We start from the raw sequence: 12,367 nt of genomic DNA, 5'->3' as shown, positions 1-12,367 counted from the left end.
TGGAAGGCAAAGCTTTCAAGTTTGCCTCCCCGTCTTTGCAAAGCTCTGTTGACGCGGAGCTCCGGCGGAGCGAGCGCATCCCTGCTGCAGCGTCTCATGGAACATCCTTTGTTTATTCACACTGTGCCACTTTCAAACTTCAGATGTAAACAACAAAGACTTCTTTGTGTTTCACACTATCTCGTACTCACTACCTTCTGAAGTCCAAAGCCAAAACACTGTGGAATTTTACCCTCCTCACACTTTCTTGTTGGATGGGTTCTTCCAGGCTTTTCTATTTATAGTGGCTGGAAAACTACTTATCTTCTGATTAAAAAATGCTCTGTTCATTTTCTCTTGACTTTTCAGTCCTTGGAATGGGCTAAAATTGTATTGCCTGGTAGCCATCTCAAATATAATTTTAGTAGTAATTATGCATATATTCGATAACAGAAACAATTTGTCTTCCTGAAGGATCCAAATTGCTTTAAAGTATTAAAAACCCAGCAAATACTCCACTGAAATCAGCTGGACAGGAAGGTCAGAAAGGATGGAAATGCAGCAGCTGCCTGACAACACACACTGGCAGGGCAGGAGAATTTGGGTTTTAAACCAGAGTGGGATTTTTAGTTGGGAATTTCACAGAGCTGCAGCTGCGCTGATCCTTGAGATCCAGCACTGGGATGTGCCCCCTGTTTTATACCCCCAGGGAAAGGACCTCCATTTTCTGTTTCATTTGGTGTGCAGTGTTGTGTTTGGATCAGTCTCATGCTGGATCCATCTCCTCTCTGTTTGATGATGTTTGGAGAGGGCAGCCAGGGGGGAATTATTTGCAGAAGGCATCTCCATGGGGGAAAAAAAAAAGGACAATATCCCAAAAAACCAGAAAAACATGGTGTTGACTTTTTCCTTTTCCCATCCTTTAGAGCACAATCAATATCTGATGGGCCACATATTAGTGGTGGCCTTGGCAGTGCTGAGGATGGTTGGACTCTGTTGTCTTAGAGGGCTTTTCCAGCCAAAAAGATTCTGTGATTTTATTTTATTTGCTGGAATGTGTAACGTAAATAATTTCGCTGTAAATTGTTGGATCCTTCTGAGATATTTCCTTATAAGAAATATATATATATTTCCTTATATATGATATGATATGATATGATATGATATGATATGATATGATATAATATAATATAATATAATATAATATAATATAATATAATATAATATAATATAATATAATATAATATAATATAATATAATGTAATGTGATATGATATAATATAATATAATATAATATAATATAATATAATATATATAATATAATATAATATAATATAATATATATAATATAATATATATTTTATATATATATATATATAATATAGATATATTTCCTTATATATAAGAAACCACCAACACAGACTGAAAATAAAGGTGACAGCGTTGAGTTTAGCAGGTGAGGCTCATGGTGGGTGTTCACCTCTCCAGAGAGTGAGCAGTAAAATACAAACCATCTCCCAACTTTTTGGGGGATGCAATGGCTCAGGGTTATAAAGCAATGGGAGGCTGAAGAGAAAATCCCAGTGTGTTATTAGAGGTAAAAATAAGTAGCAAAAAAAGCAAAATAAGTAGGGATGACATTGAAGGTATTCCAATGTAGCAAATTTTATGATTTTTAGCAGTAAATACTTGTGCATGGTCGCTTGTCTGGAAGTTTTTTTCCCTCCAATCACAACAGAAATAATTTCTGGATTTTTCAGGATGAGTTTAGGTAAAGATAAATTGTTTCTCTGGGAAACTCCTATGTGTTCCTGAGAATCTGTCATGATCATATATCATGGAAGAAATTCTTGATGCCAATCCAGTGAGAAAAATAAAATGATGGCCATGTAACAGCAGAGCTGACCTGAACCCTCTGGGTTTGATATTGCAAATTAATGTTCTTACTTCTTCATTGCTGCTCCCCTGAATAAAAAATAATTGCAGGGCCTCACATGCATTGCCAAGGGCTCACACCCAAGGGAGCACCACAGGCAGCTCTGCACTTGGAACAAAATGTGATCCAGAGATAACTGAGCTAATGGAGGTGGGAAAGTCTTGTCAGCACAGTATTTACATGTGGAGGGTTTTATCTGCAGCTGGGGCTGCCTGATCTTAGAGTAATTTTGGCCCTGATTCAGCTTCTCAGAGTCCTGCAGGGCCAAACCACTTGTGGGCTGCAGTGTGGAACGTTCTGCTCTGTGTTGCTCTGTGTGTTGATCGTTTCCTCCATCCCAGCTCACCCCAAATTTTTGTTTCAGGAATATGAGAGCAATGGATGAGTGATTAGGGGAGGAGACTGTGCTGCCTCCAGCCAGGGAGGAGATTTGAGCTTTAGATCACTCAGGACGGGGCACAGAGTTTTCTTAGGCATCATCAATTATCCATGCAGGATGTGCAGTAAGAGGCTGTTTGGCTGCGTTAAAATTGGCCAGACAAACAGAATTTCCATCTCTCTCAATGGCTCCTTCAACACCTAATTAGCTCCCAGATGCTACTGGGGCAAGATGTCTTTTATCTTTGCTAATGTTATCTCCCTCTGCCTCCTAAATGTCCGCCCGTGCCATTCCCCACTTTCATCTCTCTTCCCTCAGGAGAAAACAGGATGGGTGTTCAGGAAGCTCCACGCTGAAGGTCAAGCTTGTAAAGACTCTGGGTCAAGCTGATCCTGTTAAACCAGGCAGTATCTGGAGTGAAAAAGCTTTGAATCCAGAATTAGATGGGTATGATGGAGAGCAGGACACAACTTCCTTCCTGTGCACGTTCACAGGATCAGCATCCAACAGGAAAAAAATAGAATTGTAGATTTTATTTCGTTGTCAGTCGCACTTAAGATGATTTAGGACAAATTCAAACTCCTCTTTTCCCATTGTGGGAGAAGGCACCACGAAATCTGGCTGGGTGAGTGTGATATTTCATCTGGCAGAGCTCATTGCTGTGGGCAGCACTCAGGTTTTACACTCAGAGGTAAAACAGGAGGGAATATCACCCTAACTGCACTCCTGGTCCTCCCTAGACCCTCTGAGCACAACCACTTGGGGCTGTGTTAATACCAGGCTATCATCCAACTGTGATTTACCTTGGCAGCACTGATGGCTATGCAAGCCCAGCAATTCCTTCCCCTCTGGCAGGGAGGAGTGACCAACAAGCTGCTCCAAGCTAAGAGGGAAACATTTCAGAGAGAGAAGGAGGGAAAACACACTTTATCCACACACCCAGCTTCCCCTAAGGCTCCTGCAGATGTGTCTCCAGCCAGGATCACTTTACTCCATGCTGGTGATGTGTTCTGTTCTGTGGGAGATTTGTCAACAGCTCAGACAACATCATTGTTGCAGTTTTATTGATGAAAATCAGGATTCTTCAGCTTGGATTCTGTACTATCATCTTTTTCTATCCTATTTCCTTCCTACCTGCATTTTCTCTGTGCTGCACTGGAAGGATAAATTCCTAGGAAAAATTCCTGCATGTTCCTGCAGCAGCACTTCTCCTCTTTGGCCAGGGAATGGGAAATCCCTGCAGGATGTGTCCTGGGCTGATTTCTCTCTGGTGTTCCCCACCTGGAGCTCTGTGTCCAGCTCTGGAGATCCCAACATGGGAGGGAAGTGGAGATCCTGGAGATGCTCCAAGGGCTGGAGCTGCTCTGAGCCAGGCTGGGAGAGCTGGGGGTGCTCACCTGGAGAGGAGAAGGATCCAGGGAGAGCTCAGAGCCCCTTGCAGAGCCTAAAGGGGCTCCAGGAGAGCTGGAGAGGGATTGGGGACAAGGCATGGAGGGACAGGACACAGGGAATGGCTTCACACTGCCATAGGGCAGGGATGGGTGGGATATTGGGAAGGAATTGTTCCTTGGGAGAATTCCCAGAGAAGCTGTGGCTGCTCCTGGATCCCTGGCAGTACCCAAGGCCAGGCTGGATGAGTTTGGAGCAACCTGGGATGTGGAAACTGTCCTGTCCATGGTCTAGATGATCTTTCAGATCTCTCCCAACCCAAACCATTCCATGATTCCATGACATTTTTCTTCACACTTAATCCCACAGCAGCTGCTTTTCCCTCCCAGTGTGGAGTCTGTGGATTTCACCCTTAGATCCACCTGCCCATTCTGTGAAAGATGAAGAATTTACACCCCCATGATTCCATCATTCCCAGTTTTGATCCTGCCCAGATTGCCAGAGGCACTTTGCAAAGAGGGTTCTGAGACCAGACAGCTTCCCTGCAAGGATATTAATAATCCTCAGGAATGACACAGCTCTCCAAGCCCTGTGTGAGCATTAGCTAATTATGCAGCACTCCACAGCCCTGTGAAAAAGCATTTGCTAATCAATTCCAGCACCTCCTATCAAATGCATCAATTCCATGGAATCCACTGGGCAGAGGCAGCTGGAAACAAGGGAATGTGGAAATCTGGTCCCAGTCCAGGGGTTGGACTGCAGCACTCACCAGCCTCTGCTCCCACATTTCCCTGGCAGGGTCCTTCTTCCTGTCACAAACCCATGATTTCCAAAAACAGGTCACCTACAGGCTGGGAATGCAGATTTTTACAAATAATCAGGATTCCAGCCCATTCCAGCGCTTGTGGAGGTTGCTGGCACCAATTAATTTGGAAAAGCCAACATCAGTAAGTGACAGAGAGGAGAGTGGACCCAGTGTGACAAACTGAGCTGTTCCAGCCAAGTGAAGGCAGCACAAAGGAAACAATCTCAGATCATATATCATCGATGACACAGCAGAGTGGGCTGAACTGCCAGAGAGGAGAGGGGAAAAAAAGAGAAAATAAATGAAGGAGAAAATAAAACATTGGTAATTGCTCATTCCTCTGGACCAAAGTTTGTTCCTGTGGATCAAGCGAGCCTGTAGGGCTGAATTTCTGCCCCCAAACCTTGTAGCAATTAATCCACAAGCCTGGCAAAGTCAGCTTAGTTGTTTTGCAGTTAAAAATATCACAGGAATCAAGTGTCTAGGATACCCACAGCCTCCCATCCTAGAAAACTCCCTGAACTAATTCCTGCAGGTATTCAACATAGTGCAGCTCCTTTAATTCTTAGAAATTTTGGGAAAAGAGCTGAAATTCAGGATTGCTGCTGCTGGTGTGAAATTTTGAGTAGCAACTGCAATGAAGGCAGATTTTATTTGGTGAGATTGTTGTTAGGGTTTGGCATCAGGGGTGATGGTACAGAAGCTGCCACACATTTCAGGATGCTCTGATTGCAACATCAGTGATTTTTCAAGGTTTTAGAAATGCAGCAGCTTCCTGCAACTCACTGGAACACGAGACAAAGTGGATGGATGTTGGTATAAGCTGGTTTATAAAGTGTCTATTGAGTCAAACACAGGATGATGCCATTTTTATTAAAAGTCACAAAATGCTCGAAGCCAATTAATACTCCCCTGCTTTATTAATGCCTCTGCTCGGGAAATTAAATGGTTTCATTTAGCAAAACCAATTTTAAAGCCTTTTTGTCAAATTTATAATGAGTTCAGCATGAGGAGACTCATGTCTTGCACACATAATACTGATTTTTTTTTAAGAGAGCGGGTGCATAACGAGGTGCCACATGTGGAATAGGAGCAAAGTTGCTCTTCTGAGTGAAGAACTGGTTACAAGGAGGAAATAAAAGGTACAGTGAAGGGAGATTAACCTGTCTTGGGAAGCTGTGCAGTCCAATATCCTCACAAAAAGGCTGAAAAAAGTGAAAAAAGGGGAGATAGGCACCAAAACCCACTGAGGGTTCAGAGTTATTCCAGGTGAACCAAAGCAGACACAGCCACAAAAAAAAAAAAAAAAAAAAAATTGCAGAAGAATCTGACAATACCACAGAAAATAGCTGCTGAAATTCCATGTCAATAAAAGTCAAGTGCAGGCACGATGAGAGGGTTTAAATTAGCCCGGGAAAGAGGTTCTGGCGTCACTGCAGATGGTGCTCTGGGAACATCTGCTCCGTGCTCAGCAGAGGTCAGGAAGGCAAGAGGAATGCAAAGAATTGCTGGGAGAGAGATGGGCAATGAAAGAGGAAATGTAAGCACGGGGCTGAATCAATCCAGTGGAATTCCAGTCACCCCTGTGACTGCAGGGGAAGGAGAGCTGGGAGAGGAGCAGGAAGGGGTGAGGAGGCAGCTCTGGGTCAGGGACTGGTGTGGGTCTGGCTGAAGGCATGGACGGGCAGGATGAAGGTGTAAAACCCAGATTTCTATGGAGAGAAGGTGTGGGAACCCAGGATATCCCTCTGGATACCCTGGATGGCTTCAGACCCTGGCAGGGGGCTCAGAGACCTTGGCACAGAGCCCAAGACCCCTGTGCCTTTGATTTCAACCCCTGGGGAAAATTCCCACATGTGCATGAAGAGTTACAAACCACAAAAAATAAGTAGAGTATAAGTTAGTTTATCAAAAGGTGAAAAAGTAGAATTTTAAGATTTTTTAGAATAGTGGTCTAAGGTTAAGATGGAGGAATTTAGGTGTGATCTGTCTTTCTTTCTCCTTCTTCCTGGCATCCATCTTCTGGGTGATGTTGGCACTTTTGGATTGGTTTAGAGTAGAACCAGACTGTACAATATAGGTGATAGGTATTAGAAGATAATTGTAAATAATGTTTATGTAGTTTGTAGTATAAAAAGATAATAAAAGTATGCCTGGGACTGACCTGCTGAACGGACCACAGTGGTCAGGGAAAGAACTTTTAGATAAGATAAAATAAACAACCTCTGGAAACTACAGAAGACACCTCCAGACTCTTTCTTGATGCTTGGGCTGGGACACAGAGACTCTAAAACAACACAGGTGGTTGTCTGGAGCTCCTGAGACACCACTGACCATAACCAGGGAGAAGGAATTGTATTGGGAGGCACCAGGATGAGCAGAGGGATGGAACAGCTCTGCTGTGAGGAATGGCTGAGGGAACTGGGATTGGTCAGCCTGGGGAAGAGAAGGGTTTGGGGTGACTTTGGGGCCTTCCAGTGCCTGAAGGAGCCTGCAGGAAATGTGGGGAGGGACTATTGATAAGGGCTGGAGTGGCAGGGCAAGGAGAAATGGCTTCAAATGGGAAGAAAGTAGGTTTGGATTGGATTTTAGGAAGGAATTGTTCTCTGTGAGGGTGGGGATGCCCTGGCTGCCCCTGGATCCCTGGAAGTGCCCAAGGCCAAGCTGGATGGGGCTTGGAGCAACCTGGGATAGAGGAAGGTGTTGGGGTTGGAACTGGATGAGCTTTAAGTTCCCTTCCAACCCCAAATTATTTGGGATTCTGTGATCCAGAGTTTTGTGATAGAGGACGTGGTGACAACTCTGGTCATCAATGGTCAGGCAGGAGTTTAATGCAAAGAACAGGAAATAAACTTCCACAGGCTGTAAAGAAGCAGGAAAATCATCAAACACATCTTTTACATGCTGAAAGTACAGGTTGGCTGAAAATCTTGTAGTGCTGAGGTTCCCAGTGCTGTCTGTACCCCCTCCATGATCCTGGAGGTTTTTTCCAGCCTTTAATGATTCTGGGATTCTCCCAAGTTGGCTGTGCTGTGTCCCCTCTGCAGCTGGGTGAGATTTGGGTTCTGGTTTTGTTTGGCCCCTCCCTGGTGGGATCTGACAGGATCTTTGGGCTGGATTATCATGAGTTAAAGGATCTTTTGTGATGTTGCAGTGACTTGGCAGTGCTGGGTTAACAATTGGAGTCAGGGCTTTGATCTTTCCTATGACAAACACCACAGAAATCCTCTAAAGGAATAAATTCTCTTTGAATTGCAGCGGAATATTGGTAGGGGTGAATGATCCAATAGTTCTTAAAAAATTTCCTGCACTGAGTTAAAATTCCCAAGGGATGATTGCAGCACGGTAATGAGAGGTTCCATTGGATGGCTCAGGAATTTTGAGACAGAGAGGACTAAAAATTCTTCTAGAACAGGATTACCATCAAATTATATCAGCCTCAGTGGCAGGAAATCAATCCAGAGTGGGCTGATTTACATCTGCCAGAGCCAGCACATCCTGAACCTCCCCACGTCTCCAAGTGATGTTTTTATCTTCACATCAACACTGTCAGTGCCAGCAAAATATTTTTCCCTTTAAAATCCAAATATGCAAGGTGGGGTTTGGCAGAGAGTCAGAGCCTGGGGTTCCCACTGCTCCTGACAGGAGGACCAAAGTGCAGTGTGAGGACTCATCTTGGGTTCTGCTTTATTCAGGTTTTGATGGGCTGGGAAGGGATGAATGATGTTCATGCCCTCTTGTGGTGCCTCATCGAATGGAATGGGTTTCCTCCCTGACAAAATGAGGCCAGTGATGGAAAAGTCCCAGATTAAAAACCTGTAACAAACACTGTTTTGCACAGTGGAAAAATCTCTCCCCCTGCAGCAGCATCCTCACGACTCAGGGAAGGGGGAGAGGCCAATTTTGGCTGCATTTGCAGCAGCAGGTAAATGAGTAATGCAGAGATTGTGCCCCCTTTCAGCAGTGAAGATCATTCCAAAGTGTTTTCTCTCTGCTGGGAAGGTTAGAAAGCGAAGCAGTGCTCTGAAAAAGGAGCTGTGCTGACACCTCTTTGTGTTTGGGGCTGTTGATGTGCTGTGGCACAAACCTTCACAGGTTTTGTCTTCTTTACTCACATGTCTGGCAGGTGAATAACCCAATTCCCTTCTGTCCCAAAGATGGAAAAAGGCTGGGTGGTGATTTTACATGGGGAAAGAAGGGGCTTGTGATCCCAATTCCTTGTGTGGGAACACAAGGAATTAATGAGTCAACACCTCCCTAAGCTGACAGGTCCAGGACTGGGAACTCAGGGCTCTCCAGACTGCTCAATCATGGATTTTACATCCATCTTATTCCTTCACTCCTGACTGAAGGCTGAACACAGCAGAATGTGTCCTTTAGGCAGTGAAATTGTGGGAATAAATCAGAGCAATGCTCTCCAAAGCCCAGCAGCTGCTGTCAGGCTGTGGGCAGGATCTGGGAAACCCCAGTGTGGGAAATCTAGATTTTTGCCCCAAATAATCACCTGGTGTTTAAGTCCTGTATTTCCATTGCCATCCTTGCTTCTCCCTAGCCATGTAGGAGATGAAGGAGGAAGGGAATGATTTCTTTTTCTAGGATGAGTAAATGCACAATACTGGGTTTAAATCAAAGTACAGTAATTTCACAATTATAAGCCGCACCATTTTGACTAAAATTTTGGTCCGAACCCAAAGTGCAGCTTATAATCAGGCGTGGCTTATATATGGACAAAGAATGAAAAGTTGCTGTTTTAGTTTGGAGGACAGGTGTCTGCTGAGAAAGGCAGGAACTTCTCTTTGAAATGGAGAATGGAAACCCCCTCCCTCCAAATTATTATAAGTTTGAAATCAAGCAGCTCTCAGGCAAAGATATGGGAATTAGGAATAACAGTTCTTTACCAGGGAAATTAAAATAGAAATACAGCACTACAAAGAAACAAACCCCAAACCCTGACACAGTCAGAGTACACCCTGACACCCGTCAGGCAGGGTGTTGGCAGCAGTCCCATTCCATGGTGGCTGCATCCTCCTGCAGTGACAGATGTGGCTCAGTTGGAGCAGTGCTCCTGTACAAGGTGCAGTTTCCCTCCGGAGCTCCAGTGGGGATGTGGAGAAATCCGGTTTTCCTCTGGAGTCCAGTGGAGAAAGGGGCTCCCTTAGTGTCCCAAACCCTCTGTTTTTATCTTGGTAAGAAATGTTGGGCTCTTCCCCCTGGCTGGAGCAACTCCCAATGGGATGCAGTAATTTTATCAGTGCCACAGTGGGACTCAATGGCCATGAGCAGAAAATGACTGGCTGGAGGAAGGATGGGTTGTGAAAAGATAAAGAACAATGCCCTGCCTGGTTTCAATGGATGCCCATTAGCAGAATATCTCCCGTGGAGATCAGGATCACTGCCCCACCCTCAACAGATGGTGATAGAACAGATACCTTTTATCACACTCTGTAATGTAATGTGAGGCCTATAATCAGGTGAAAAGTTGCCAACACCTGAAGATGTGGTTTATAATTGGTGCGGCTTATAATCGTGAAATTACTCTACTGGGTTTAACTGGGCTGGGCTTAGGAGGGACTCTCTAACAGGATGGAAAATGTTGGAGTGGGGATCTCCATCTCCAAAGATCTTCCATAACCAATGTTTTTTTGGGGATCAAGGCTGCTATCATTCAGTCTACCATGATGAAGGAGGATGGACTTGATGACTGATGGCAGATGCACAATTTTGTGATTCCATGTGATGATTTCCATCCATTTATATTTTATATATTTAATAGTATGATGAGGTAACAATTCTTTTTCTGGGATGCTGACCCTTCAATCAATTCTATCTACATCCAGTATTTATAACCACACTTTGCATCAGCACTCTGACATTAATTAAAGTGCTTATTAGGTTTTAGCACGGACTTCAGAGCACGACTTATGTCCCCACTGAGAAGAGAATTGGCTCCAAAATGTTGGTGTTTACCAGTTTCCTTTGGAAAGGACAATGCAGTGAGGGAAATGTCACAGCAATTCATCTTTAAAAGAAATTCCCTCTGTCAGAAACCTCTCAGGAGTTTCAAATTCAGTTAGGGGATATCAGAAAGCAATTAAAGTCTAATTTAAAATCCCCACCCACATTCCATCTACTCTTCCTGCCAAGTGATTATTGCTCCTGGTCCACGTATTGGCAAATCTTTCCAAAATGAGCCATAATTTGAGTTAAAACTTGAAACTTTCTGGCCAAGATGGAACTTTTCTCTTTGAAGAAGGAGTTTGCAGTGACTCTGCAGAAAAAAAAAAAGGAAAAAAAAAGAAAAAAAAAGAACCCAAATGCTCTGATTTCTCAAGGACATGCTGGGGGTTGAAATTTCACCCAGAAATTCTTCTTGGACAAGCTGGGAGTGTGGTCCCAGCACTGAGAGACACCTTCAGGGAGGAACCCTGATGTCATTCACAGCAAACCCCTAATGGCTTTCCCTGTTTTTTCCTTTAGGTGTTGACAGAGGGAGGCTTTGGCTCCATCACCACGGAGATCCGGGAGGCGCCTGAGTTTTATTACGCCGAGGAATATCACCAGCAGTACCTCAGCAAGAATCCTGGTGGATACTGTGGGCTGGGGGGGACAGGAGTTTCCTGCCCCATCGGCCTCAGGAAATAGCCTGTGCTTGCTCCACCACCTCCTCTTCATGGTAGGGAGTTGGGAAAACAACCAGGAATGCCAGGGGTGGATGTTCCTACAGCATCCGTAGATAAAGATTTGGGAATCTGCTTTCCACAAAGTTTTCTCTCTGTTGACATCAAAATCCAAAGTGGAGGCAGGGATTGCTTCCATCACAGCTTCTGTGCAGCTCCTGGGCTTTCCTTGTTGTCTGGAGAGGTGGAAAGAGATCCAAACTTCCAAAAGTTTGGTTGGAAATGTTGTTAAAATTGGGAGGTGGTTGCACCCAGAGCTGCTTTGCATTTCCAATGCCTTTGGACTTATTGATTTTCTTGGCTTTTATTAATTTCCTGGTGTTCCCAGAGCTTTGACTTCTGGAGGTGTGGTTGGGTTCTTTACCTGTCACAACCCTGGAATTTGATGGCTTTGGGAATGATGCATTGATCAGATCAGAGATTCTCCTACCACAACTTTCACAGCGTTTAGAACCACCTGTAGTGCCTATTTTCTGAAATTATTTTAGCCAAAAAAAGTCAAAATTGTGATGTGATGCTTCTTTTTGACAGAAATGAATAAACACAAAAAGAAATTGGTTTTGTTTCCTGCTCTGAAATAAATGACAGAACAAAAAAAAGAGAAAATGTTCTCTGTGATGTGTTCCAAGTAGATATCTGGGTAATCTAAAAAAAAAAAATCAAATATTATAAAATGCTGCAGTTTGCTAATTAAACACCAGGGCTTTTAAATCTGTATCATCAGGCATGACAGTACAGAGGAGTAGAATTATCCCTATGTTTAATTATTTGTACTTTAGTAACTTGGGGAGCCCCCACCAAGAGCAGAGTCATGGCAAACATAACTTGGGGCAGTCTGCAGTGAGTGTGCAGTCAAAATAGCAGGACAGCCAGAAAAGGGGGGGAAAAAAATCAATTTTGGGTTTATTCATGGGATTCTCAGAGCACAGACTCAAAGCTGCAGATAAAGGATGCAGGGATGGTTTATCCCACATGGAAATGGGATCCAGGCCTCAAGGAGTGACACAAATCCACAGCACTGCTCCCCAAAGCTTGGTTTGATGTTTCCTGCTCACTTCAAAGCTCAAAAAGGCCCAAAGCAGCTCCCTGAACATCTCCTGTACCTACACAGCAGATCAGGTCCTGCTCCAAGCTTGGAGAGACTGAAAATGTGCCCCACAAAGTCAGTGTTTGGGGTTGTAAATGCAGAGCTGCAGCCCTGC

The 12,367-nt window shown here is 44.2% G+C and overlaps 1 protein-coding gene across 2 annotated transcripts in view; it reads left to right on the top strand.

Annotated features, from left to right (window-relative positions):
* MSRA (methionine sulfoxide reductase A) overlaps positions 1-11,722 on the top strand; it is a 242,530-nt gene extending 230,808 nt beyond the window's left edge. For both annotated transcript variants that reach the window (XM_033056459.2, XM_033056460.2), the window contains one exon: positions 10,966-11,722. In XM_033056459.2, the coding sequence (XP_032912350.1) occupies positions 10,966-11,130 (165 nt within the window). In that variant the 3' untranslated portion in view covers positions 11,131-11,722. The remainder of the gene's footprint in view (positions 1-10,965) is intronic.
* Positions 11,723-12,367: the final 645 nt, after the last annotated feature.

This window comes from Catharus ustulatus, chromosome 3 (genome assembly GCF_009819885.2).
Source record: "Catharus ustulatus isolate bCatUst1 chromosome 3, bCatUst1.pri.v2, whole genome shotgun sequence".
NCBI classification, from domain to species: Eukaryota; Metazoa; Chordata; class Aves; order Passeriformes; family Turdidae; genus Catharus; species Catharus ustulatus.
This window is presented reverse-complemented; position numbering and strand designations above follow the sequence as displayed.